Source organism: Cricetulus griseus, chromosome 3, assembly GCF_003668045.3.
Source record: "Cricetulus griseus strain 17A/GY chromosome 3, alternate assembly CriGri-PICRH-1.0, whole genome shotgun sequence".
NCBI classification, from domain to species: domain Eukaryota; kingdom Metazoa; phylum Chordata; class Mammalia; order Rodentia; family Cricetidae; genus Cricetulus; species Cricetulus griseus.
The window spans coordinates 24,691,353-24,716,699 of NC_048596.1; the positions used below are offsets into that span (position 1 = coordinate 24,691,353).

A 25,347-nucleotide genomic window follows, 5' to 3' on the forward strand; every position below is an offset into this window, starting at 1 on the left:
AACGATGGAAGGCGGGCCGCTGGCTTCCTGTTATGTCCAGTTCGTTAGGTTTCTTTCTCTATTACCCTTTTCCTCACTCTATATCCCATGAAAGAAAGTCACCACTAGAGAGTTGTTGCTTTTAATATCTTCTCTTAATTTATTTCAGGCTTTTATTTTTTTGGGGGGGAGGGGTTGTTGTTGCTTTTAAGATGGGGCCCACTTCATGTTGTTTTCCAGACTGACAGTAAACTCAGGTTTTTCTTGCCTCAGCCTCTCAAGTGCTAGAGTTATCGACACACACACACACAACCATATCTATATACTCAGAACATCTTTATGCTTTCAAGTTTAGCTTATGTCCGTCCGAAGATAAAAAGCATTATAGTAATTATCTGAGAGAATGAATGTGTACCCCCCTCCCTGTAACGCGTGAACTACACCATTTAAAGATGTGTATGTAAAGATGTTTTCAGGCCTGGTTGTATACACTGGTCATCTACTGTTTCATCAGTGAGTGATTGTGTTCATCATAGTGTAGTACATGTCTTATGAAAACCATCCTGGCATAAAGCTGTCAGATGATATTGGAAAAATAAAAAAATACTAAATATGTATATGATCATGTTCATATAATCATCCCAAATGTATGTCCGTGAGAGATATAACCATTATGTATATTTTACTTAAATAGCCTCCTCATTAATATGTAGGTTAGCATGAAATTTAAATTTTACATATGTGCGTTATTATATTATGTATGCTGATTTATCATGTACATTTCCCCCAATAATATTAGCATATTTTTATAACAAACCTATATCATTAATTAGCATAGTTTATTTATTCAAGTCTGTTGATGGTATTTAAGTTGTTTTTGCTCATAAATTATGCTTCTGTGAGTATTCTCATGTTTTCATATTTTTTATTTTTATTTTTTGCCATCTGGATTTTCTTTACATGGAGAGAGGTGCCGGGGATTGAACCCTGGGCCTTTTGTACATTGGCCCTGACTTACAGCCTAATTATTATCTCCTAGGTTGAATTTCTGTTCTCATTGTTATTAACTTGGTTTACAAAACTAAGTCTTATTGAGAATTCGGGAAATTATTCCTCTTTAATTTTTGCCGATTTATGGTTACAAGTAACACTTTGCGGGCATTTCTTTTCTATTTCCTATCATACTGATTTTCTTATTTTGTGAAATGTATATTTTTCCCAATACCCCTTAGGTTTTGATTTTTTTGTAAAAAAAAAAAAGGTGGTGGCATACACCTTTAATCCCAGCACTTGGGAGGCAGAGGCAGGTGGCTCTCCTTGAGTTCAAGACCAGCCTGGTCTACAAGAGTTAGTTCCAGGACCTCCAAAGCCACAGAGAAACCCTGTCTCGAAAAAGCAAAAAAAAAAAAGTCTTTTATATTAATGATTTTTATTTTTAAATGGTCTGAAGTAGCCCAGGTTGGACTTGAACTCACTATGTAGCTGAAAGGATGATCTTTAACTACAGACATGAACCACTGAACTTGGTCTTATAAGGTCAAATTCAGGGTCCCATCGACTTTTTCTCAAAGAGACTTAAAAATACAAATGTAAGGCGTGGTGGCTCAATCACTTAATTTTAGCACTTGGGAGATAGAGGCAGGCAGGTCTCTGTGACTTTGGGGATTCAAAGGACTATTCTGTGCTTATAACAGCTCCTGCATGGCATTATGAATGATGATATTTCTAGTAAACTGTAGGGTAACATGTAATCCATACCAAGGGAGTAAAATTATTCTAAGTATCCAGAAGAAGAAATTGCTGTGGGCTGTGTGAAATCCGAACCTCTGGGATAGGTAGAAGAAAGGCAGAAAATGCTAGGGGCATCGTGATCTTATTATTTAGGTTGGCTGATATTTGCTGTGAGACAGGCAATAGGTCACTATTTTTTGTTCTTAATCTCATTTAATCATCTTAATTTTTCAGGGTAGGCACCTGTCTTAGTTATTCTTCTATTGCTTTGAGGAATCACCATAGCCAAGATAACTGATAAAGCATTTGATTGGGGGCATGTCTACAGTTTCAGAGGGGCCATAATTATCTTGTTGGGGGAGCAGACAGGCTGGCAGGGAGGCACGGCACTTAAGTAGTAGTGAGAACTTACATCTGATCCACAGCAGCAGGCAGAAACAGACTGGGCCTGGTGTGGGCTTTTGAAACCTCAAAGCCCACCCCTGATGACACACCTACAAGGGGACACGTACTCAACAGATCCACACCCCCTAATCCTTTCCAAACAGTTCCATGAGCCGGGTACCAAACATTCAAACATATGAGCCTGTGGGGGTCATTTTCATTCAAACCACCATGAACACCATATTATTCCCGTAGTATAGAAGCAGACATAAATTCAGAAAAGAGTAATTTGTCAAAGGACATAGGTAGGACTGGGGTTTGAGCCAAGACAGCATGATCTTAGAATTCAAAGACTTCCCCTCTACCCTCCAGCAGATAGGATCCCGTGTATATTACATTATACTTATAAAGTTTGCTATTCAGCCAAAAATGACCTTGAACTTGTGGTCCTTCTGTGATACCTCCCAGGTGGTCTGCCTCCCAGGTGCTGGGGATTACATATTACATATTTGTGATGCTGGGGATGTAATCTAGGGCTTTATGCATCCTGGAAAAACACTCTACCAGTGGAGCTTCATCTCCAGCATGCACACCCTGCTTTGAGAGGAGGGGAATGTTTGAGACATGGTCTGGCTTTGAACTCTATAGGTATCTGAGGATGACCTTGAACTCCTTAGGTGCTGTGATTACAGGTATGTGCCAGCATGTCTGGCTATGAGTCCTAAGTTCTTAATTGTCTTAGTCTTATTTAGAAATAAGGATATCACAGAGGTGGACATGTTCAGGATGGTCTTTAAGGATGAGTGAGGTCAGAGCCGTAATCATATTTGAGCTGAGTCACGTGCAATTCCTGTTCCACAACTTGATGGACAACTATTCATCTTCCTAAATTTCATCCAAAGAATGAGGATAATAATTGTGCCTTAATGTGGTCTCTTATGCTTAAACAAGAAATTGCACATAGAATACTTTGCATAATACTGTTATAACTGAGGCTTTATTTGTTTGAGCAGAGGCATCGTTTTCATGGTTAGTTTTTTTTTTGTTTTTGTTTTTGTTTTGGTTTGGTTTTTGAGATAGGGTTTCTTTGTGTAACAGCCATGGCTGTTCTGGAACTTGCTCTGTAGATTAGGCAGTCCTTGAACTCACAGAGATCTGTCTACCTCTGCCTTGCCTTCTGAGTGCTTTGTGTGCGCCACCACTGCCCAGCTTCATGGTTAGTTTTATAGAGCAGTTATGAAGACCTAGGTATTTCGAGAATAGTGGGAAAAAGAGATCACTGGTTCTGGTGATGGAGTGGTCATGGTGGCAGGAGGTTTGACAGCAGGGTGTGTTAAAATTCCTTTCAATAAATGGTATTCTGATGCATTGTTGATTAGAGAGAAAACCAATGTTGATGATTTGATGTCCAGTTGGTCTGTCCTTATATCTGATATGAGAAGAGATTCCTAGCGGGCATTTTATTTACAGTGAGGCCTTTGGGAGCAGAGGTAGGTTGGAGATGCATGAGTCTTTTGTTTTGTTTTGTCTTGTTTTGTTTTGTTTTGTTTTGTTTTGTTTTGTTGAGACAGGGTTTCTCTGTGTAGCTTTAGAGCCTGTCCTGGCACTTGGCTCAGGAGACCAGGCTGGCCTCGAACTCACAGAGATCAGCCTGCCTCTACCTCCTGAGTGCTGGGATTAAAGGCGTGCGCCACCACCACCGGCTTACATGAGTCTTGAGTCTTCTTTTTGAGAAGGGAGAGGGAAATGAACAATAAATAAGTAAATTTTATAGTAAATCATGAAATAGAGATGGCTGTGGCCTTCTTGCCAAATACATAGTATTATAAATAATTCCCACTAAGTGTGGTGGAGCAGTAGACCCAGAACAAAACTGCAGTTTTCACTGAACAGCTGTTAGTTTATGAGCAATAAGACTGATGGTGTGCAACTTATCATCGACATCTTTTTGTTTCCTTGTAGGCTTTATGCATGTGCGTATGTGTGCATGTATGTGTGCTTGTTCATGTGTGTGTGTGTGTGTGTGTGTGTGTGTGTGTGTGTGTGTGTGTGTGTGTGTATGCTATATATGTTTGTTTACAGGGCTGGGAGTATATCAGCTTGATCTCTTCTCCCCTCTAATGTCTAATGGCTTTTGTTGGCTGTCTCACCTATTCCATGCCCTAATTTATTTGATTGCTGGCAATTTAGATCATTAGTCATAATACTTATGTTCATGTATTCATGCCTGTGTCCTTTTCGTTCAAGTTGTTTTCTTTAGGCTAAATTAGAAGCTACTTAACTAGAGATGAAAATCTTAATGACTCCGGATTTGATGTCACATGGCTTCCCAAAGCAATCTCTTTGTGAAGTTTATGCTAATTTGGACATCTGCAGCAAGTTTCCTCTTGAGTTTCAAGTCAGATAAATGGCACATTGCTGCTGTGAGCTCACCTTTCACTGCTTTGTTTGGCATATAATGGACCTCTGCAGAAGCCAGGGGTCACATTGGTATGAATCACGTGCCTGAAATGCCTTTTTCTCTAAGACCTGATTGGCCGAATCTTGGTTGCCTTGTACCATCACTGCTTATCTTAGTAGACTCTCATGAGGGAGCTTAGGGACCTTGAGGACCCTAAGGACCCTTGAGGTCCTGATGCTCTTAAGTGCTGCATTACAGATAGATACCTCCTTGCCCAGCCCCCCAGCCCCTGAACTAGACAGCAAAGTCCTCCTAGAGCTGTGGTACTTAACTTCTTTTGTCTAAATTTCCCATAGATTCTGAGTAGGGTGCTCACTTTCTTCCCTTAGGTCTCTGCCCAGATGTCTGTCTTGACCTCTGTATCTAAAGTAGCTGCCCCAGCCCTCCACTCCCCTTCATAATTTCTCTCTTAACTACAGCTGACTTTTCTTTGAAGTACCTGTGCTCTGTTTTCCAAATGAGAGTGTAAGAGCAGCTGGGAAAGTCTAACTGCTTAGTTTGCTGTGCTGCATCAAGCATCTCCATGCCTGGCACATTTTCCCTCCAATACATTTCAAATGGAGGAACTATGTACGGTTAGGTGAGCTGATGAACAAGCTCATTACTTGCTCAGAGAGTAGAAGTCTGTCAGGTTCTAGAAGTGAAAAGTTCCTTAAAGATACCTTACTCTAACCCAACCTTTATTTAAAGGGACAGAGAGAGGAGAGGCATCTTCTTATTAATGTAGATAGTTTTTATCAGACTGACTTGGACCTGGAAGATAAATAGTTGATATTATTTTACCTGATAAATAAAGGAAAAGATTTTTTCATTCATTTTTGCTTAAGATGGAAGATGTGCTTAGATTATTTGATAAATTATGTTCTTTCTAAGGCTATAATTCATATAGAAATTAGCAATTTAAACTATATGACTCAATGTACATTCCCATAGCTGCTTGAAAACCAAAGTAGCCCTCGTCTTTTTCCAAGCCCTTGTGCTCTGACGTTCTCACATAAGCTGAAGTATTTCCAAAGAGTTTTCTTCAGCTTGTCATGGGTCTGAGTTACCTTTCGTCTATATCTTAACGATAGGACTCTGCCTCCTTGGTGGTACCTCACCGTTTATGTTCCTGGATAAGCTGCATCAAAGTGAGGGTTTTTGTTTTCATTTTGGTTTTGGATAGATCACAGATACTACAGAGCTACCTTAATGCAGGGAGGGATGTGGCTGTAAGTGACAAGAGGATCCCAAGAAGAGGAGCTTTGATGTGAGCTGATGGCACAGAGGCTATAGCCAGGGTAGCAGGCAGCTGAGATGTGAATACTGGGAGCTAATTCTCCATTGCTGTCTTCTACCATGAGTCAGCTCAAATGGTTTCCTGTTTCTAGTTGAATTCCTGAGGGGAAGTCTGACTAGTCCAGTTTGTATCTTAAGACTTAGCTATAACGTAAGTTATCCTCAGGATAGAGCCCTGGATTTCTTGACTGCTTAATAAAGGAACAGCTCGGTTTGCACAGAGCTGCGAATGTTCTATCTAGGGAGATAACCTGTCACAGCAAGCTTAGTGATAGATGTTTAGTATGGCCTCTCTCAGTGTCTCCTGGAGAGTGTCTCTTGTCCAGAGTTGCTGCCACTGGAGTTACAAAAAGAAAAAGAAAAAAGAAAAAAAAAAAAAAAGTCTCCCTGCCCTAGGCTTTCTATCCTGGTTCTGCAGGAAGCAGCTGTTCCTGAGACTGCTATAATCTCACCTCTTCGGAGGCAGAATGGAGCCTGTGGAGCCATGCAGAGGAACTAGTGATGGAGAGCAGCTGAACTATTGTTGGCAGAGACTTCTGGGCAAACACAGGGCAACATCCAGTCTCAGAGACTGGGCAGGAGATGCTGCTGAACCCCCCCCCCCCCCCAGATGCGCCAGCGAAGGAGGAGGATGTAATCCACAGCTTCCTTGAGCAGCTGGTGCTAGCTTTGTCAAGCCAGGGCAGAGGTCCAGGTGCACGCCAGGTACACAGGAGTGGAAACGGTTACTCGGCATGATACAGGATGACGCAAGTGATGACCGAAGCATTAATCGAATTAACCTTTATCAGTAAAAAAACCGGGAGTCAAGTCTAGGGTAAGAACCTGAAATGAAAGATCAGCGAACAGAGAGCAGCTGCCAGTTGCTTCCTACCTCTTCGGCTCCTGAGCAGTTGGCCGAGCGTTTATAATTCATATTCAGCCTCTGAGTCCATAATTTGGGAACTGGTGGGAGGGAGAGAAACATCCAATTACAGATGACTCTCTTCCGCTGTCAGTAAAACATGTGTGTCTTTATTTTAACATATTATTTTTTAAATTCTATTTTATGTGTGGGAGTATTTTGCCCACATAGGTGTCTGTGCATGTATGCATGATGTATGTGCCTAGTGCCCCAGGAGGCCAGACAGATGTCAGCCGCCATGGTGGGTGCTTAGAATCAAACCCGGGCCCTCTGAAAAGAGCAGCCAGTTCTCTTTAGCATGGAACCTTCTCTCAAGCACCATCACGTGTGCTTCCAAGTGGTTGTTTCAGCTTCGACCCCGGAGCTTTTCTGTGCCATCAGGCTGGCTTGCCTGCCGACCTTGAGACTAAGGCGTGCAGTGCAGTTGTGCAGGTTTATGTAATACCGCCACGATCTGTGAACCTGGCAGAAGGCAGGCCACGTGGATTTAGCTCCACTTTGAGCCAGACAGCTAAAGAGATTCTGTTTGAGGGATAAGAAAGGGGCAGACATAGGATCTTGGTAGCGGTAATGGACTGGAGTGAAACACCTTATTTCATTTTTTGTTAGTTCGTCTAAAATCTCACTTTGGAAAGACTGGTTTGCAAACGTCACATTTTTTCCTCTCGTAGATACTTTGAATGGAAACAAGTCAGTGTTGTTCTAGTCTCAGATTCCAAGTTTTTCCACCTTCTGGGTTATGTAAACTGCTCAGTTGAGAAGCCTAGTGACTTTTTAGCATGTAGTCACTCTTTCACACTCTATAATAAATACTTTGAGTAATAGTCTTTTATTTTCCTTTCATAAATGTAGGTCTTGGCCGGTAGTGCTAACATTGGTGAATTCTGAATATATTTTATTTTTTGTTGAATATGTTTTAATATCTACTTGCAGTTTTCATTTCAGGGAGTGATTTTCTTGTGAAAACATGGAAATTGCACTGTACTGTAATGATATGGTTTTTGTCTTGTCCTGTGTAGACAGATGGAGCAGCTTCTATTTTTACTTTTGAGATCATAGTATATCCCCACTTAGACTGTTTTTATTAGACACCTGTCTTCTCTGCATTGTACTAAGGTCGAACTGTGAATTTGTTTTGTTTGTTTGTTTGTTTGTTTTTGTTTTTTTGTTTTTTGTTTTTTGTGAAGCTTTTATAGTTTGGGGAACCGTACAGGAAGGACAACAGCATTCAGAGCATATATGCCACAGGACAAAGCTTGAGCAACTACAGAAACAAGAGGCAGTGTGTATGAGGTCACAGTGGTACACGCTGTGCCCAAGAGGAGGTGCACTAGGAAAGGGCAGGCACTTGCTTAATCCAGAGAGACTGCAAGCACTCCCACTGAGGACTTTGTATGGAAAAGAGCCCATTTCAGAAACTGAAATGAAATGCAAACTTGGCAGGTGAAGGAGAAAGGATGTCTTAGCATTGGTCTGGACTTGCTGACAGGGTTTAAATAGGACCAAGGCTGACAGTGTGACCAAGAAAGAGTATATTCAGTAAAAGGACTGAAAATGGGAAACTGGGGCTAGGGGTGTGGCTCAGTTGCTAAAGTGCTTGCTGGGCAAGCATGAGAACCTGTCATCTGTTTGCAGAAACCACATAAAAAAATCAGGTATGGTCGCATTTGCTTGTTATCCCAGCATAGGAAAGGTGGAGGCAGTATCCCCAGGGCTTGCTGGGCATTCTGCTTAGCCCAATGGGCACACTTTCAGGCCAGGAAGAAGCAGCCCAAAGTTGACCTCTGGCTTGCAAACGTGCGCATACACACACACACACACCACACAAGGGTGGGGAGAAGAAGGGAAGGAAAACAGCTATGAGGAACTGTTTAAAATTATCAAACACTGACAGTGAACCTGTGTTGTCTTCCAAATAGGGCAGGTGTCTGTAGTCTTGAAGAGGAGAAACTGTCAGAGAAAATGTGTTGTCAGTCAAATCAAGAACTAATGTGAGGAGAGGAGAATTTCGTGTGTCAGTGCTGTATCTTCTGGTAAAACAGCTGGCCAGTTGTCTGGGGATGAAGAAAAGCAACAAGTAGGGGGCAAACATCAGGCATCTGGACTCAGGAAGGGGTGCCAACAGGTTCCCAAGTATTAATGACATTTAGCACCGTGCAGTTTAATCTCTGAACTCACGTACTCATCTGTGTTAGTGTCTCAGGTTTTTCAGATTACATGAGACTGTGCACACAAGCACCAGCACAAATCTGAAGATTGTGAGGTGTGAAATAATATACACTCCATGCAAATGTAATACTTAGTAATCATTCAAATCACCCAACTGGTTTGGTCAGTTCCTTCTGCACTCCCAGTCTGGATTCAGTTTTCCTGGCTCAGGTGCTTATTAGAACCGACAGTGACTTGAACAGATAGACTGGCAGACCTCACAAGGCCCTCTTTATACAGAGCATGTGTGATTACATAACCAGAGCTTCTAAGCCTAACTCTGGAGGTCACTGCCCTGGACTGGAGCAAATACACTGCCAGTCTTCATTTTGGGGTGTTTCTCAGTCTCCTTGTTTTCTTGTTCATTCTCAGATACTCCTACCCATCCCCACTCACGGCCAGCCCACAGAGAAGCAGTTTATTCGTGTAGTCAGGAGCAGAGAATGGTCTGGAGCCAGTATATGTCTCAGCTCTATTAAGGTAGTAAAGATAGTCAAAGAAATCTGGTTCTAACTCCAAGGGGCATGTTCAGGACTCCAGGAACGAGAGCAAGTACATTCTCAGAGCCATCTATACGTGTGAGCATGGGCTGGTTTCTTCCTGGAGTCCTCTGGGTGTTTTCACCTGTCAAACACAAGATCTGCCTCTGCATTCAGAACGGGCTTCTGATTTCTCTATCATCTCCTCTTTTTTAAGAATATGTTTTAAAAACTGATATTTAGATTCTTAATGCAGTTTCTGTTTTTAAAGGACTTAACAATATTTTTTTTTTCAATTTGTATGTATGTGTACCACATATGTGTGCCTGTGGAGGTCATTGGATTCCCTGGAGCTAGATGGAGTTACAGGTGACTGTGAGCCACCCTAGATGCTGGGAACAGAACTCTAGTCCTCTGGAAGAGCAGCAAGTGCTCTTAACTGCTGAGCCAGCTCTCCATCCCCTAATACACTGTTTCTAGGTGAGAGTTCTCTATTTGCCCCCATGACCTCATTATATATTAATATGTAAGTTCCTGTGCCTAGGGCACATAAGAGTTCAAATCATTTTGGAGTTCAGGTTTTCTAGTCCCCCAGGGGAAAAAAATGGGAGTTGTAGTTCTTCAGTGATTGGGCAGTAGACAGGAATGGTAGGGCGGTTCACATACCAGCTGCTCCTTTACATGGGTCTGAATGTGGCCTGTCCATGCCATGGCCTGCTCTTTTCTGAAAAACAGTCTTCTCCAGCTAGATCTGACTTCCACTCTGTAAGGTCTCTGGATTGGAAAATCTACTGCAATGTTTCTTACTGGTGTTCTGTAGGACATACCCACAGCGCCACACTTTCCGTGTTGGCAGTCATTTACTTAACATCCTTATGTACAGCCAGTGTAAATCATAGTGTTCCCAGGGCAGGGCCCTTCTCTGCTGTTATTCATCTTTGTAGAGCCCCCATCATGCTTTGCACCTCCTAGATATTTGTGGTTCTCTTGAAATGGATCCAAAGACAAACCTCCTGAGGCAAACCAGGTAAGTCCTCTGACCTGAAATTCAAGGTCAGAGAGAATGTTTGAAACAGATGGCTTGTGTCATTTTTTTTTAAAAAAAAAAATATGAGCACAGGCAGCTCAGGCTGAGGTGCCCTTCAGATTGCTCCAGGAAGGTTGTGCGCAGTTGGGGAGCTTGGATTTTGTGAGGTGAGGCCGATCTTTCTGGGGTTGCACTGACTTGATCAGAAGCCTATATGTTTGTGGGCCGCCATTTTATGAATACCAACCAGGACATAGCCCCACACACTGAGATTTTTTCTTCTCATTTATGGCTGTTACTTGAAGCATGCAAATGACCAATAACATTTTAAATGCAGATACAGGTCATGGGCAGTGGGTCAGCTGCCATAGGGACCATTGCTTGGATTTAGGAAGTTTTCCTGGGCCTCCAAGGCCTGGCAGCCATGGCCAGTTAGTTGCTGAGGATATCCTGTGTGTGATAGTCCCTGTGAAAGAGCTGGAGTAAGAAGCAGTCCAGCCTGAGACTGAATAGTCCACAATGCCTGCCGAGACTAAAACTTCAGGGCCTAGGAGTCTGCTGTCCTCAGTTGGAGAGAGAGAGACCCAGAGGAAGATGGCCATTTTAAGACCTACTAATGGGAGGAGCTGTTGAATGTCATTGTGGTCTTTTTTATGTGACATGTGTCCAGAAATCCACAAAAGCAACTACATAAATAGGTAGAAGGCATGCCTGTTCTAAGGGTCCTTAGTCCTCATGGACTAAGAAGCCTTAGCAGAGCTTGAGTTCTGTCCTTGTGACAGGCATTACATCAGAGAGGAGCAAATCTAGTCTTTGTGCAGACTCAGTACATATCCAAAGACAACATCTTTTACCTTCATATTCCTAGAGACATATCGAGTTTATGTTGTTTATGTTGTTTCCTGTGTGTTCAGCTCAAGCACCCTGTAAATCAATTCTTTGCAGAAGAGATTAAACAATTTCCTAACATCTCTGTAGAGGCATTGTCTGTGAACAAGTAGTAAATAGTTCTTTGTAATTGTGTAGCAGCTGCCAGCCTTCAGGTGGCAACCATGTGCCAGAGCAGTGAACACTAGTGTTCCTAAATGTGGGACTCAGGAGCTTGTTGCCCATTCTCATGTAAAAGAAAAAAAAAATGTTACAGGCGTGTCCTTAGTGACATTTTATCTTGTTATTTTTAGATGAGGCAGTGTTGATAATGGATAACAATGTCCTTAGTGACATTTTATCTTGTTATTTTTAGATGAGACAGTGTTGATAATGGGTAGCAAACTGAGAGAGTTTCCAGATCTGGCTTAGGCTTTAACTCCAAATTCAGCCCCTAGCTTTGAATCTGAGAATTCCTGTGAATTCCTCATCTGTTAAGTGGTGATAATGACAACTGAATTTACCCCACGGAGCCTGTGGGATGAGATGAGCCAACAACTTGGCTTCTTAGCCAAGTTCCTAGGATGTTTTGAACACCCAAGGCCTGTTAGTCACTGTAGTAAGCTTGATAATAATTGCTGTTTATATGGGGGATCAAATACTTAAAATTATAACATGGAAACATATTTAAGACCTTAGGAAGCTTTGTGTTTAAAAAAGAACATTTTAAAGGCAATTCCTAGTATGTTCCCAGGCATTAGAAGAAAAGGTCCTTTTAATCAAATTTACCCTTCAAAAAACTAACCAAATAAAATGGAATTGCGCCCTTATGCCTTCCTGTTCTTTCTCCTTAAGGAAATTGTGCTGCCAATCCATGTTCTTCTAAAGCCCCTCCCTGTTTCAGCCCCACTCTCTAACCTGTTTGGTACCAGGGAAAGCTAGGAATTTCATTCTAACTATTCTGTATGGAACCCAGTGGCCACAGGTTCCTCCGGAGCCCACCTCTCATCCTCCAGACTGGCTCAGAGGGCTTCCCATTGTTCACCATGTCTTAGAAGCCCCCCCCCCCACCTAAGTTGCCATTACCGAAACTGGAGGCATTTTATGAACTTGTGTCTATTACTAGATTAGAGTACAAGAGGCAATGGAGTTTTTGGCTAAAACAAAACAAAAAATTCAAACTAATAGAACCTGCCATCAAACTTATGGTTATGCAAACAGTATTTACGGGTATAATTGACTTTTATTAAAGGGTATGCATTAAACCCAGCAAAAACAACTACATCTGTCTATTCTCTCTTGGTAGAAATGGCTAATGACATTTGAAAGCAGGTATTAAGGCTTTTTCCATATCTAGATTACTTCCATGTATTGACCAAATACTTTGTAAATGCCAGGTAGAAAGCAATATATATCATTAACTTAGATTCTAATTTTTATGAGGTCATATATTACAGCTCAACTTTAATTTTACACACACCATAAATAATTAGAAATGGGGGCTGGAGAAGTGACTCAGTGGTTAAGAGCACTTGCTGTTCTTTCAGAGGGCCCAAGTTCAATTCCTAGCACCCCCATCAGGAGGCTCACTACAGGGAGCTCCTCTGTAACTCTCATTTATGGGACCCAACACCCCTGGCCTCCTCAGGTACCTGCACTCATGTGCACCTAGTCACATGCAGACACACATACCCATACATAATTCAAAATAATAAAAAATGCATGAAGCAAAATCAACACTTGTGTGATGCTCCCATTTACAAGGCTCCTTTACATATGTTATCTCACAGGTTAATATCAATCACTATGAGATGAAAAGGATCTATGTTGTCTTCATTTTACATTTAAAAAATACCTGAAGAGACTCAGAAATGTTTATTATTAAAGTCCATGGTTCCACCACTTGTGACCTCAAATCAGCCACTTAATCACTCCATATAAGTCACTGAACTGTGAAGCAGAATTAAAAATAGCTCCTACTTCATAGGCCAGGGAGATGGAATGAGTGCATAAGCACAAAGTCTTTATCAGTGGGTGGTGTGTCAAAAACAGTCATTATTAACCGATAGCAGATCCAGGCCTCCTGACTCCTAGTCCAGAACTTTTCATCCTAACAGTAGCCGATAGACATGGTGGTCATAAAAGTAGTTCCCCTTTAATAAGAAAAAGGCTCTGAAGAGAAGTGTTTGGATCCCTAGCACAGAGAAATGAACGTTTGAGAGAGGCACTAATTATCAGAATTGGGTCACTATGCATTATATTCATGCATCAAATTATCATCATGTTTATATAATTACCACATGTCAATTAAAAATTATGCTGAAAGCAAAATGTAAAGGCCTATGATTGTCATCCCAGCCCTCCAGAAGCAGAAACAGGAAGATGCCGACTTTGAGGCTAACTGGAGTTACACAACCAGTTCTAGGCCAGCCTGATTGATACAGTCAGACCCCGTCTCAACAAGGAAATCACACACGCCATTAAAAAAGGAAAAACAAAGCACCCCCCCACCCCCAGTTAATATTGATGTTTGCTGGTCAAAGTGAAGACAGTAAGTGGCTGTAATTACTCCCCGTAGATGGGACATCTATATCAAAATCCTTTCCCACCCCACCCCAGGGCTCAGAGAGCATCCATCCAGGAAGACAAGGTGAAAGAATGTGAAAGCCTAAGGGTGGAGAGGGGTACTGTGAAATGCTGTCTGTAGGGAGATGTTGTGGCCCTTGCACTCATGAACTCACCACAGCTTTGGTTACCTGCAGTCAAAATCCTGCACAGTCTTGGGAGAGTCTCACAGGGTCCCACCCCAGATGAGGAGCTATTAGCAGTTGGATAATTAATTTTTCTTCAGCTGTGTAGCCACTGGTAGTTTGTCAAGGCTTCAGTGGATGACGTCCCTGGACACTCATGGGCAGGCCTAACAGGACTCCGTGGGTTATGGAAAGGAAGAGAAGAGGAGGAAGGGAGGGAGGAGGAGGACAGAACATAAGCTGGCTGGGGAGCTGAAGGGAGAAGAGGGAGGCGAGTACAGTTAAAACACACTGTATACAAGTCTGGGGTTTACAAAGAGGAATTTTAACAAATCTTTAAAAGCTTTAAGAGAAAAAACACTGACATTTGGAGATTGTAATTCTGCCAGGAGAATATTCCTTGGGGAAGCAGCAGCAGTAGCTGTAAATACACATCGGCCTGATGGGCTGTTTAAAAGTAGCTTTGGGCAGCTATAACTCACATGCTATACAGCTCACCAACTTAATATGTGTTATTCAGTAGTTTTCTTTTTCTTTTTTTCTTTATTTTATTTTATTTTTTGGTTTTTCGAGACAGGGTTTCTCTATGTAGCTTTGGAGGCTGTCCTGGCACTCACTCTGTAGACCAGGCTGGCCTCGAACTCACAGAGATCCGCCTGCCTCTGCCTCCCGAGTGCTGGGATTAAAGGCGTGCGCCACCAACGCCTGGCTTATTCAGTAGTTTGCTATATATTCACAGATGTGTACAACCATTAGCCACTAGGATCAATTTTTTAAAAAAATCTTTATCTCAAAAAGAAACTATTCTCCCTGCCCTCTGGTTACAGGTAGCCATTATCTGGTTTTGCTTTTTGTTGTTTGTTTCTTTGGTTTTTTTTTTTGTTTGCTTGTTTTTTTGTCTCTTCTGGCTCTTGTCAGTTAGCACAGTGTTTTCGGAACCCATCCCTGCTGTGCACGAGTTGAGTCTCTTGCTTGATGGGTGGAAATGATATTTATTTTCTGACTGCTATTTGTAGCTTGCATCATTTAGAGTCTACCTGTCTTCATTAGTGATGAGAAGACCCATTTTGTGGAAAATCCATAGAGGTGTTTGAACTTGCTTCCTTGAGCAGTTATGAAAATTAAACAAAGTGATATCAGAGCACCCAGCTATCACAGTAACCTGTGAATTAATTAAGCAAGATAATTGTCTGTGTGCACTAAACTCATTGCCCAGCTCAAGGGGGTCTCAAGTCCATTTCCCCATTTGAATATTCAGGGTTTACTAAGAATTTATTAATAATGAAGCAATAGGTTTCTTAATCTGTAGCTCACACTAGTTTGTAACTCCTTATGTAGCTTAGGTTAGCGCATATGGCAAGCCTCCTGCCTCAGCCTCCTGAGCACCGGGATTACAGTTGTGAGCCCCCACACCTGCTATAGATAATATTTTCACTATGGCTTTGAGGTTGAAGTACTGATTTCTTCCATCCTTTTGTTTTGTTTTCCCCAAGGCTATGCCTTCCTGCTGTTCCAGGAGGAGAGCTCAGTGCAAGCTTTGATAGATGCCTGCCTAGAAGAGGATGGGAAACTGTACCTGTGTGTGTCCAGCCCCACCATCAAGGATAAACCGGTAAGTGATATGCAGCCAGCTGCTGCTTTCCCAGAGCACATATGAGGATGACTAGCTGTTCCTCCTCCTTATTATGAAAATGCTGCAATTAGGAGTCTCTTACCTGGGTTAACCTTGTTATGTAGAGCTAGGACTGTTGCTAGTGATGAGAAGTTAATTAAAAAGTACTCATATCTCATCTTACACCTTTGGGACCACAGGTAAACAAATGTGTCCTTGACATCCACTTGCAGCTTAGAAACCCTCAATAGAGGAGATCAGTGTTCTGAGTGGTTCTGGCAGCTCCTTTCTGTCATTATTTCAGATCAAGGACAAGAGGAATTTCTTTTTAAAAATAGCATAACTGGTGATATTTGCATGTCCTTGGATGTAAGACTTTATGCTGGATTGTATCCACGGCTACCTGGTGGGTGGGCCAGCAGGTCACACTCTAAATGGACAGTTTTGGCAGGACAGAGAACATGGCACTGAAACTGTAAACAAATGGGTGTGATAAGTTTGTATGTAAAGGCTTGGTCCTTAGAGTGACAAATAGTAATGAGGAATGGGCAAGGGGCTGGAGCTATATCCAGGGCCTAGAGCAGCCATTGCAGACTCTCATCAGAGACACCAGGGCTCACTTGGTTGGCTAAGCATATTCTCAGAAATGTGTCTGCAAAGAGTTGAAGTTAGATGTAGAAATTCCGAGCTTGAGTCTTAATTTTATTATTTATATGTAAATATCTGCTTGATTCTGAGTAAGCCATCCTGTCCTTGGTGAACTGTGGTGTTCTCAACTAGAAAATGGGAAGAACAGCCGTCCTTCCCTGGGTACTTGTGCAAATCTAACTCTCTGTCTGGTGCTATCAGTCCTGCATGGCGCTGTGATTCAGGACAGCACGGCTAGAGCTCAGCTGTGTGGCCACACCTGCTGGCAAGAACAGGGCTTCCGACTTGTAGAAGAATGCCACTGGGACTTGGTCACCCATAAGGAGTGGAATTAGTATATAAGTAGGTAGAAGAGGAAATTACTACAGAATGGGGTTATTGAGTCATGGCAGAAAGGTTAATAGAGAAAAAGAAGTAAGGATTTTAGCCACTATGAAAGTATCACTGTGATTGTTAAGTTCTGGGACCATTGCCAAATTTTGATGACAATAATGACAGTGTTGAATGCTGTGGCTGTACAGGTTGGGAAACAGTAGGTGGGGAACCTTTGTTGACTTTGGGCTTTATTTAAAAGTGTGTGGTGGTGTGGGAGACAGGAGTCACTGATAGGAACAGCATGTGATATATCATCGGAATAATAAATAAACCTAAAGTCACCCAAGTCTTTCAGAGTCATGCAAGATTAGAAAGTGCCTACCAAATTTGGCAATGTGTCTTAATAGTCAGTCTGCAGAGATGCCCTGCCCTGGGCATTCAGTGAGAAGTCAGTGAGAGCGAACAAGGAAGGGTTATGATAGAATTGGCCGTGATGCACTGTGGGAGAGGATTAGAAACACGTTTTCTGTTTGAAAAGGCAAAGGGATAGAGGGACAGGACGATGTAATTATGTCCACAATAGAGAACAAACTGTAGAATTGAGATGAGGAGATGAGATGGTCCCAGGGCTCAGAAGTTCCACATCACTGGCTTTGTAGGGGAAGGGAGGAGATGATGACTGGTAGGGAGGCCCTCACCTGGACAAAGAGGAGCAAACTGATGGTTGAAAATAATTAGTGCCATCTTCTCTACTGGACATGTTTATGGGAAACTAACTTTCACTTTGTCTTCACATTCCTACTTGATCGCAGTTTGCCTTTTCTGAGCTGGAGGATTTGTTTCACTGTAGAATGATAAATTCTAATGGTGATTATCAAAAACATGTTTCTTTGACCCAGGCATACTCAGGGTTTCTAGCATTAATAGTTTGAATAAAACATAGAAGGAAAAAGCCTCCCTGGTGATGTCTCTAATTTGAATGGAGTACACTTTGTGTCAGGTTCCAGAGCTTTTGTCTCCAGTTTTGCAGCCTTTCTTGGCATTAGCTTTCCCTCCACTATCTCCAGCTTCATCGAGTCATGCACACCCCAGCTCGTTTGGATCTCCCACAGAAAGTGACAGCTAGAGTCAGCCTTCTTGAATCTGTAAGGACCTTAGGAGTAGGCAAGCTCAGTCTCAGGAGCTCATGCACCAGGCTTTCTCAGCTGTGGTTCCTGTTTGTTCCAAGTCTTAGTCGGGCTAGCACTCAAGTTCTATCCTTCAGGATTCCAGTGCCCTGGCAGTGATGTTTAGTTCTTTCTGACTCCTTTGATTTCTCCTTGGAGATGTATCGGGTTCCAACGGTTACCTTGAAGATTTTTCTACCCTTTGTCCTTGTTTATTCCTTTCCCTCACATCAAACCCTCTTCCAGTTAAGTGGATCAGGTTACAAAGATTGTTTTCCCAGAGGCCCATGGTGAAGTCTGCTCTCAGCTATCTTGTCCAGGATCATGCTTCTTTTTAACCCAAGTGAACTCTAACTGATGGGTTTTAGGGTATATTAGACAGGTGATTTTTGTTAAGTGGTTTCCTTCTATTAAATGATTCACATGGATTGTTCTGTGTATGGCTTTGGTCCTGAAAGATGGCAGAAAGAACTGTGTTTATTGCCTGATGGTTTTAACTCATTAGTCCCAGAGTGAGAAAGGGAGGAAGGGAGGGAGGGAGGGAGGGAGGGAGGGAGGGAGGAAGGGAAGGAGGGAGGAAGGAAGGAAGGAAGGAAGGAAGGAAGGAAGGAAGGAAGGAAGGAAGGAAGGGCAAGAGCAGCAGCTGTTGTAGTTTCGAGATCTGTAACTCCTTCCTTCAGAGAGAGGAGCTTCACCAGTCATCAGTACAGACCCCCAGCAGATGACAGTTGTTGAGGAATATTTGTTTATACTGTAAAGATGCATCTCTGCCTTATTGGTTTAATACAGAGCTAAATGGCCAATATCCAGGCAGGAGAAACTAGGTAGGACTTTTGGGGAGAGGAGAGAGAGAGGGAGACAGACAGACAGACAGACAGACAGACAGACAGACAGACAGACAGACGGAGGGAGGGAGAAGAGGAGAGACTGGGAAGAGGAATCTAGACCCATGGATTCACCAGCTGGAGATGGAAAAAAGGTAATGCCACATGGCAGAACATAGATTAATATAAATGGATTAAATTAAGTTATAAGAGCTAGTTGAAAACAAGCTTAAGCTAAGGCTGAGCTTTCATAATTAATAAGTCTCTGTGTTGTGCTGTCAGACCAAGGACTATAGACAGTGATGTCTGTGTACTACCTGTGAAGTAGATAGGTGTTAAGAACAGTAGTCCCTATCAGGAAGGTGATAAATATAAATAGACAGAACCCAAAGGTTCAAACAATAAATGATAGAGCAGGAGACCTGGATGCTAGATGGTGACTGGAGAGAAGGAAGGAGACATTAGATGAACATTGATTTGTCTGGGTGCCAGGGTCCTACCATGGAACTCTGGCTGACCTGTATAGATCAACCACCCTGACCCCAAATTCAGAGATCTGCCTTCCTTGGCCTCCCAAGTGCTGGGACTAAAGACACGTGCCACTATGTCCAGCAATGATCCTTCCTTTTAGAACAGATTGTTCCAAGTTGATGGAACAGGAAACACTTTGAAAGGAATTTAAATGTTATTACCAAGCTGGATGTGTGTTTGTGTAGGTTAAGGTTTTTGGACTATTGCACAGGTAACATGAGCATCCACTTAAAAATGAAAAACAAAAATCAGTAAGAAAAATGATAGAAGGGAGGAAACTGGAATTAGATGTTGCCTGCTGTCTCCGTTTTTTAATGACATTTTAATTGACTTGTTTTGTGTGTGCATATGTATATGTGTGGGTGCACAAGTGGAGTTGGCTCTCCCCTTCCACCACGTCAGTCCTTCAGTGGAACTCAGGTCATCTGACTGGGTGCTTAAGTGTCTTTACTGCTGAACCATCTCACTGGCCCATTGTTTCAGTTCTTAATTCTGTCCAGCCTGTCATTCCAGTCTCTCTTGACCTACTTATGTGCCTATCAGTGGGATTTCCAGCACTTTTAGTCACTCTTCCTTAGTTAGAGAAACAGTCCAGATTTTTTTGCCTGGGAGTTAAGAGCTTTCCAGTCTAGCTTCAATTTTCCCCAACTTTACCATCTTTGCTTTTCTTTTGACCTTCATATTTATTTATTTATTTACTTTCCCTCTTTTCGTGTGTGTGTGTGTGTGTGTGTGTGTGTGTGTGTGTGTGTGTATGTGTGTAGTGTATGCATGTATGTAGTATGTTTCAATATGTGTGTGTTTGCATGCATAAGGAGGCATAAGATTGATGAAAATCTTTCTTCATCACTTTTCAACTTACTCTTTGAAGCAGAGTATCACTGTCAAACCCAGTGCTCAATAACAAGGCTAGCTTGCTCGCCTGCTTACTCAGAGTCCTCGGTTCCTACTTTCTGAGGCTGGAATTCTAGGCAAGCTGACATGCCAGCCTGGATCCTGTCCATCTGAGCACCAGTCCTCTTGATTGTTTGGCAAGCACTTTAACTTAATCTCCTACCCCCTTTACCCTCATATTTTAATCAAACTGGAATATTTTTGCTTCTGTCTCAAGGTCAGATTCCTACCCTTACACCCAAACCTTTATCAAGTGTTATGTATTTCATGGATCTTTTTGATTATTTTACTGTCTCTAACAAGCTATACCTAGTATAATGGTCATCAAAACAAATAAAAAGCAAAATCTCCCAAAAAATTAAACTGGGAAAAATAAGACTGTTATAGGGCACCTGGATTGACTGCTTCATCTTTCTGCTCATGGCATATCTACTAAGATCATGTGATTCATGATCCACCTGCTGCCTACTGAGCCCTAACTTTAATTTTGGCTTGGCTCATTTAAATCTGGGTTTGTAGATCCTTCTTAGAACCCATGGCTAAGTCATATTATCTTGTCCTACCTAGGAAGTCATTAACAGTTTTTACCTTGATTTGCTTATTTGTTCTTTGAATTCATAATCTTGATCATGATTTGGGCACCTTCTTCTAAGAGTTTCTCCAAAGAAGGAATTTCTTGCCTGGCATAAGAAAACAGTACCTCCTATTTTGCTGTTAGTCTCTGAACTTTCAAGTGGGTCCCAAGCTTCTTAGAGTTTGAGCCTTAGGGTCCTCTCTGCCCTTTCCAGGGAAATAAAGCAGTGGTTCTATGTAGCAAGGGTGCTGCATAAAAGCCCTTGAACAAGACGGCCAGTGCTTTCCTTAAGGGATTGTATTCCGGGTTTACCTAAGTGCATTCTAAAGAACATGTGTCCAGTCGACAGCTGTCTTGAAAAATCTCAGATACCAAAGACTCGTAACAGCAGTGGGTATCATTCACTGTGAATTTTATATTAATTTTTTCCTTTCATTAAAAGGTCCATATCCCAAAAACATTCAAGAAACATTAATCTATCCAGGTCCTAAAAGCATAGCATCTAACCCTACGTTTTAGTTTTACATCCTTGCTTTGGAGGCGACACTTGTGTAGATTCCTGTGGAACTTTATCTGAAGTACTCTCAGAGAATAGGCTTCCTCCCAGGAAAAGCTCAGAAACCTAAATGGGTTTTATTTTATGTGTGCATGTGCTCTCTGTGCGTAGGCTTGTGCAGATAACTGTATCACCCTGTTCAGGTCAGAAGAGGGCATCCTATCCCCTGGAACTGGAGTTACAGGCAGTTGTTAGCTGTCTGATGTGGGTGCAGGGAACCGAACTCAGGCCCTCTGCCAGAGCAGCAAATGCTCTTAACCACTGACCCATTTCTCCAGACCCCCAACCTGAATGTTTAGGAGTGAATTCCTCTCAAGAGTTTTAGTATCCAACATACTGTTAACAATTCTTTCTTAGTACCATGGAGCTGAAAATACACATGTCTGTAGGTAGACATTGAACCAAATTGTTTTGCTTGGGTACAAAATTGCTTAACACTATGCATTTGAAATTTAAAAATAGCCAAACAGCTCTAGTTTCATTGCTAGATAATTTTTGTGTGGGAAAGAGATCTACTAACTGCTAGTTTTGACAATAGATCAAGGAATAATCTATTAGCCATTTCTTTTCTTGTTTTTGTTGGTGCTGGGACATGCACAGAGGACCATGGTCATTCTAGGCAAGTACTTGATTACTGAACTCTCAGCCACTATTGGCCATTTGTAATGTATAGAGGATAGGTAGATTTGAGTTTGGAGAGAAGATAGTGGTTGCTTACTAGTAGAGAGACATTTTCAGCCCACCAGGAAGCTGTGGTTCCAGTCAGTGGCCTGGAGGACAGGGAACCTCACAGGCTCTTGATATAGTTAAAGTGGAGTCAAATAAGCATTGATTTCCGTCCTGAAATGATTTCGTTTTCATGATCGTTAGATTCTTGGTCCCCTCAAATTTAGGTAATTTATATAGCATATGATTGTAGTAAGGTTAAGTGTGACTTTAGAAAATGCATGTTATTTTCTCTTACTTTCTCTTAGTAGGTATTAGTTTACAAGGGATCTGTAAGTCACCTAGAGGCTGGAGAGATGGTTCAATGCTTAAGAGGATTGGCTGCTCTTTCAGAGGACCCAGGGTTCAATTCCCAGCGCCCATATGGCAATTCCCAACCATCTGTAACTCCAGTTCTAGGATACCCAATACCTTCTGCCCTCTGCAGCATCCTACATGCAAGTGGTGCTAGTACATACGCATAACACTCATGCACATGAAATAAATAAGCAAATAGTTTTTTTTAAAGGGCTTCTTAAACCAAAATGAATTCATATTAAAATTTGTGCCATTTTGGAAAAGAAGAGAAAATACACAGCAAAGTGATGCATTTAGGTATTGCAAAAGTGCTAGTTTCAAAGCCAATCAGCTTTCTAAGTGACGTTTGATGATGATGAGCACAAGGTGATTTTGATTACATGATTAGCCTCTTACTCGGTGACATCAGAAATAGGTCCAGAGTAAGTTCAAGCCCTAGAGCACCCACTGGTAACCAACACAGTGTATTCCCATGCCCCCAGAAGTTGAATGAGTAACATGTCTGGGAGCTGTGGGAGGGCAGTAGCCAAGCTGGGTGTGGTGGTACCTGCCTATAATCCCAGCACTTGGGAGGCTCGGCCAAGAGGATCTTGAGTTTGAGAGCAGATTGGACTGCACAGCAAGACTCAAAAAGGGGGCCAGAGGGAAGAGCACCATTACTCATCAAATCTTCATAGAGCATTCATTGGGATCCTAGCTCTAACGGAGAGAAATAGGTGTGTGGCGACTGGTAAGAAAACCAAGGAGCTGCAGGTACTCGAGAGAAGCACCATAGAGAACATTGAGTCATGGGTGGAGAAGAATGTGCTGATGATATGACTCAGTCGGGAAAGTGTTCTTTACAGGAAAGTGTTCACTTGTGGCTTCTGTGTGGCATCTAACTAATAATGGCTTCACTAACTCCAGCATAGCGCATGGGTATGCGTTACACAACTGTTTCGTAGTGCGGTTTACTCCTTCTCTATTTGTTCACTAAGCACCCTGTGAAAGAGTACATAAAATGCCACGCTTCATTAGTAGCTGAAGGTCCCCAAGAGGCTGTAAAGCCCTGCATGGAGTAGGCTCTACAGCTTAATGCAAGTCGTAGCACTTACCCTTTGTACCTGGACTAACACTGGTAGGACACCTGGAGCATCCCGGGAGCACAAGAGAGAATTTCTCAGTATTACTTTTGGCTACCTATCCAGAAAGAATCCTTACTCTCTTGACAAGGTTCTCTGGGGCCTTCTCTTGTCTGAGGATCAGTTCGAGCTGTGGTTCTCAACCTTCCTAATGCTGCAACCCTTTAATACAGTTCCTTATGTTGTGCTGACCCCCAACCATAAAGTTATTTGCATTACTACTTCATAACTGTCACTTTGCTACTGTTATGAATCATAATGTAAATATTTTTGTTTTCTGATGGTCTTAGGTGATCCCTGTGAAAGGGTCATTTGATCCCTAAAGGGGTCAAGATCCACCAGTTGAGAACTGCTGGACTAGAGGGTTAGACTGTATAGCTTTTGACTGTGGCCCCAAAGCTATATAGGATACAGAGCTCTTATCAAAGCCAAGGACTGAGCATCCATCAGGTTCTATTCTTTCTTCTGCTCCTGGGAATTACTGAGGTTGTCTCCAGTCCTCTCCGTCAGTGGAGATCAGCACTTGAGAATAATAGATGGCAACTATTCCTGAAAATTGGCTGATCTGTTTATTATAATCTATGAAATGAAAATTAGCTCAAAATGAAATGCCAGATGTGTATGTGCTTTGAAAATTTCAAACCACAAAATACTGCTGCTATGGCTGTTGGTTAGTTTTTGGTGTTTAATAATAAAACAAGCCCTTTTATCATGATAGAGGCAAAGATACTTACAAATTCTAAGCTCTTTGTTTCTGCCTCTGCTGGCACACTTTAGTGATTTGATGAGGATTGTGGTGCTTAAAATAGAATTGCCGACAGCTGACGTGGGTCAGAGTCCATCACTACAGCTGACCCATTGCAGCTATATGTCAGGGGACCTGGCTTTAGGTGACTCGTCCTGGCAGTGAGGAGGAGTTGGGATGCTGCAACTTGCTATGGAGAGCATTCCAGAGGGTTCCACAGTATTGTTTTTCTAATGTGAAATGAAAGGATTGTAGGATTGGGGGAGAAAAAAATGCTCTTCTCTCAGACTGAGTGGGAATTTGAAGGGTATGGAAAAGAAAAAACAGGAAATCAGAAAGGGCTTAGTAGACAGTATCTCAGTTCTGAGCAGAGCTTTATAGGAAAGAGAATAGCCAGCTGGCTGGGGGTGGGGAAATATTGGCTCAGGTGCCTGTGCTGACATCAGATTGCAGTGTTGACTTGTAGAATTGCCTTGGAATAAACAAATGGGAACAAGACATCTTGTAGTAGGATATTTGAGTATATGTGTGTGTGGGGGGGCAGTGTTTGTAACCTACAGTGGTAACCAGAAGGATGAAATATAGGGCAAGGTGTTCCAAATGAGTGGCCCCCCAATTATTGATCTATGAATATCAAAGCATTGAGTCTAAACAGAGAATTCTAGAATTGTAGGAAGGCTAGATGATGTTAAAAAAAAAAAAAAACAACACCTTGAAGCTCTTTAATCTATGTTCTCTCCTTCTCCCCCCGCCTCTCTCTCTCTTCCCCTGTCTCCTTCTTTCATTCATTTTTGAGACAGGGGCTCTCTGTGTAGCCCTGGCTGTCCTAAAATGCTATTTAGACCACCAGGCTGGCCTCAAACTCACAGAGCTCTGCCTCTAGAGTGCTGGGATTAAAGGCCTGTGCCAGTATGTGATGCCATTGTGTTTTCTTTTATTCTGTGATTAAAGATAGAAAAAGTCATGTTTACATTTTAATTTGGAAGGTTTTGTTAATTTTCATTGAAATCTTTTTAAGGCAGTGACTTTTATCATATGTCCTTCAGTCCAAAGAAATGATTCATTTACATTTCGTAATGTTTTACTTAGTAGTCAGCCTGATCTCATTTCTATTAATCACCTTTAGTTTTATGAGAATGAAATTTTAGTTTTTAATTTAGATCCATGTTTGGTATTTTATTCTTTTTTTAAACCAGGTGGTGGTGGCATACGCCTTTAATCCCAGCACTCGGGAGGCAGAGGCAGGCAGATCTCTGTGAGTTCAAGGCCA

The 25,347-nt window shown here is 42.1% G+C and overlaps 1 protein-coding gene across 10 annotated transcripts in view; it reads left to right on the plus strand.

Moving 5' to 3' along the window:
* Cpeb3 (cytoplasmic polyadenylation element binding protein 3) overlaps nucleotides 1-25,347 on the plus strand; it is a 191,394-nt gene that overhangs the window by 112,916 nt on the left and 53,131 nt on the right. For all 10 annotated transcript variants that reach the window (XR_004768993.1, XM_035441870.1, XM_035441867.1 and 7 more), the window contains one exon: nucleotides 15,562-15,680. Coding sequence is in view for 9 of the 10 variants with exons in the window: in XM_035441870.1 (XP_035297761.1) it covers nucleotides 15,562-15,680 (119 nt within the window). In the remaining variant the exon portion in view is untranslated. The remainder of the gene's footprint in view (nucleotides 1-15,561; nucleotides 15,681-25,347) is intronic.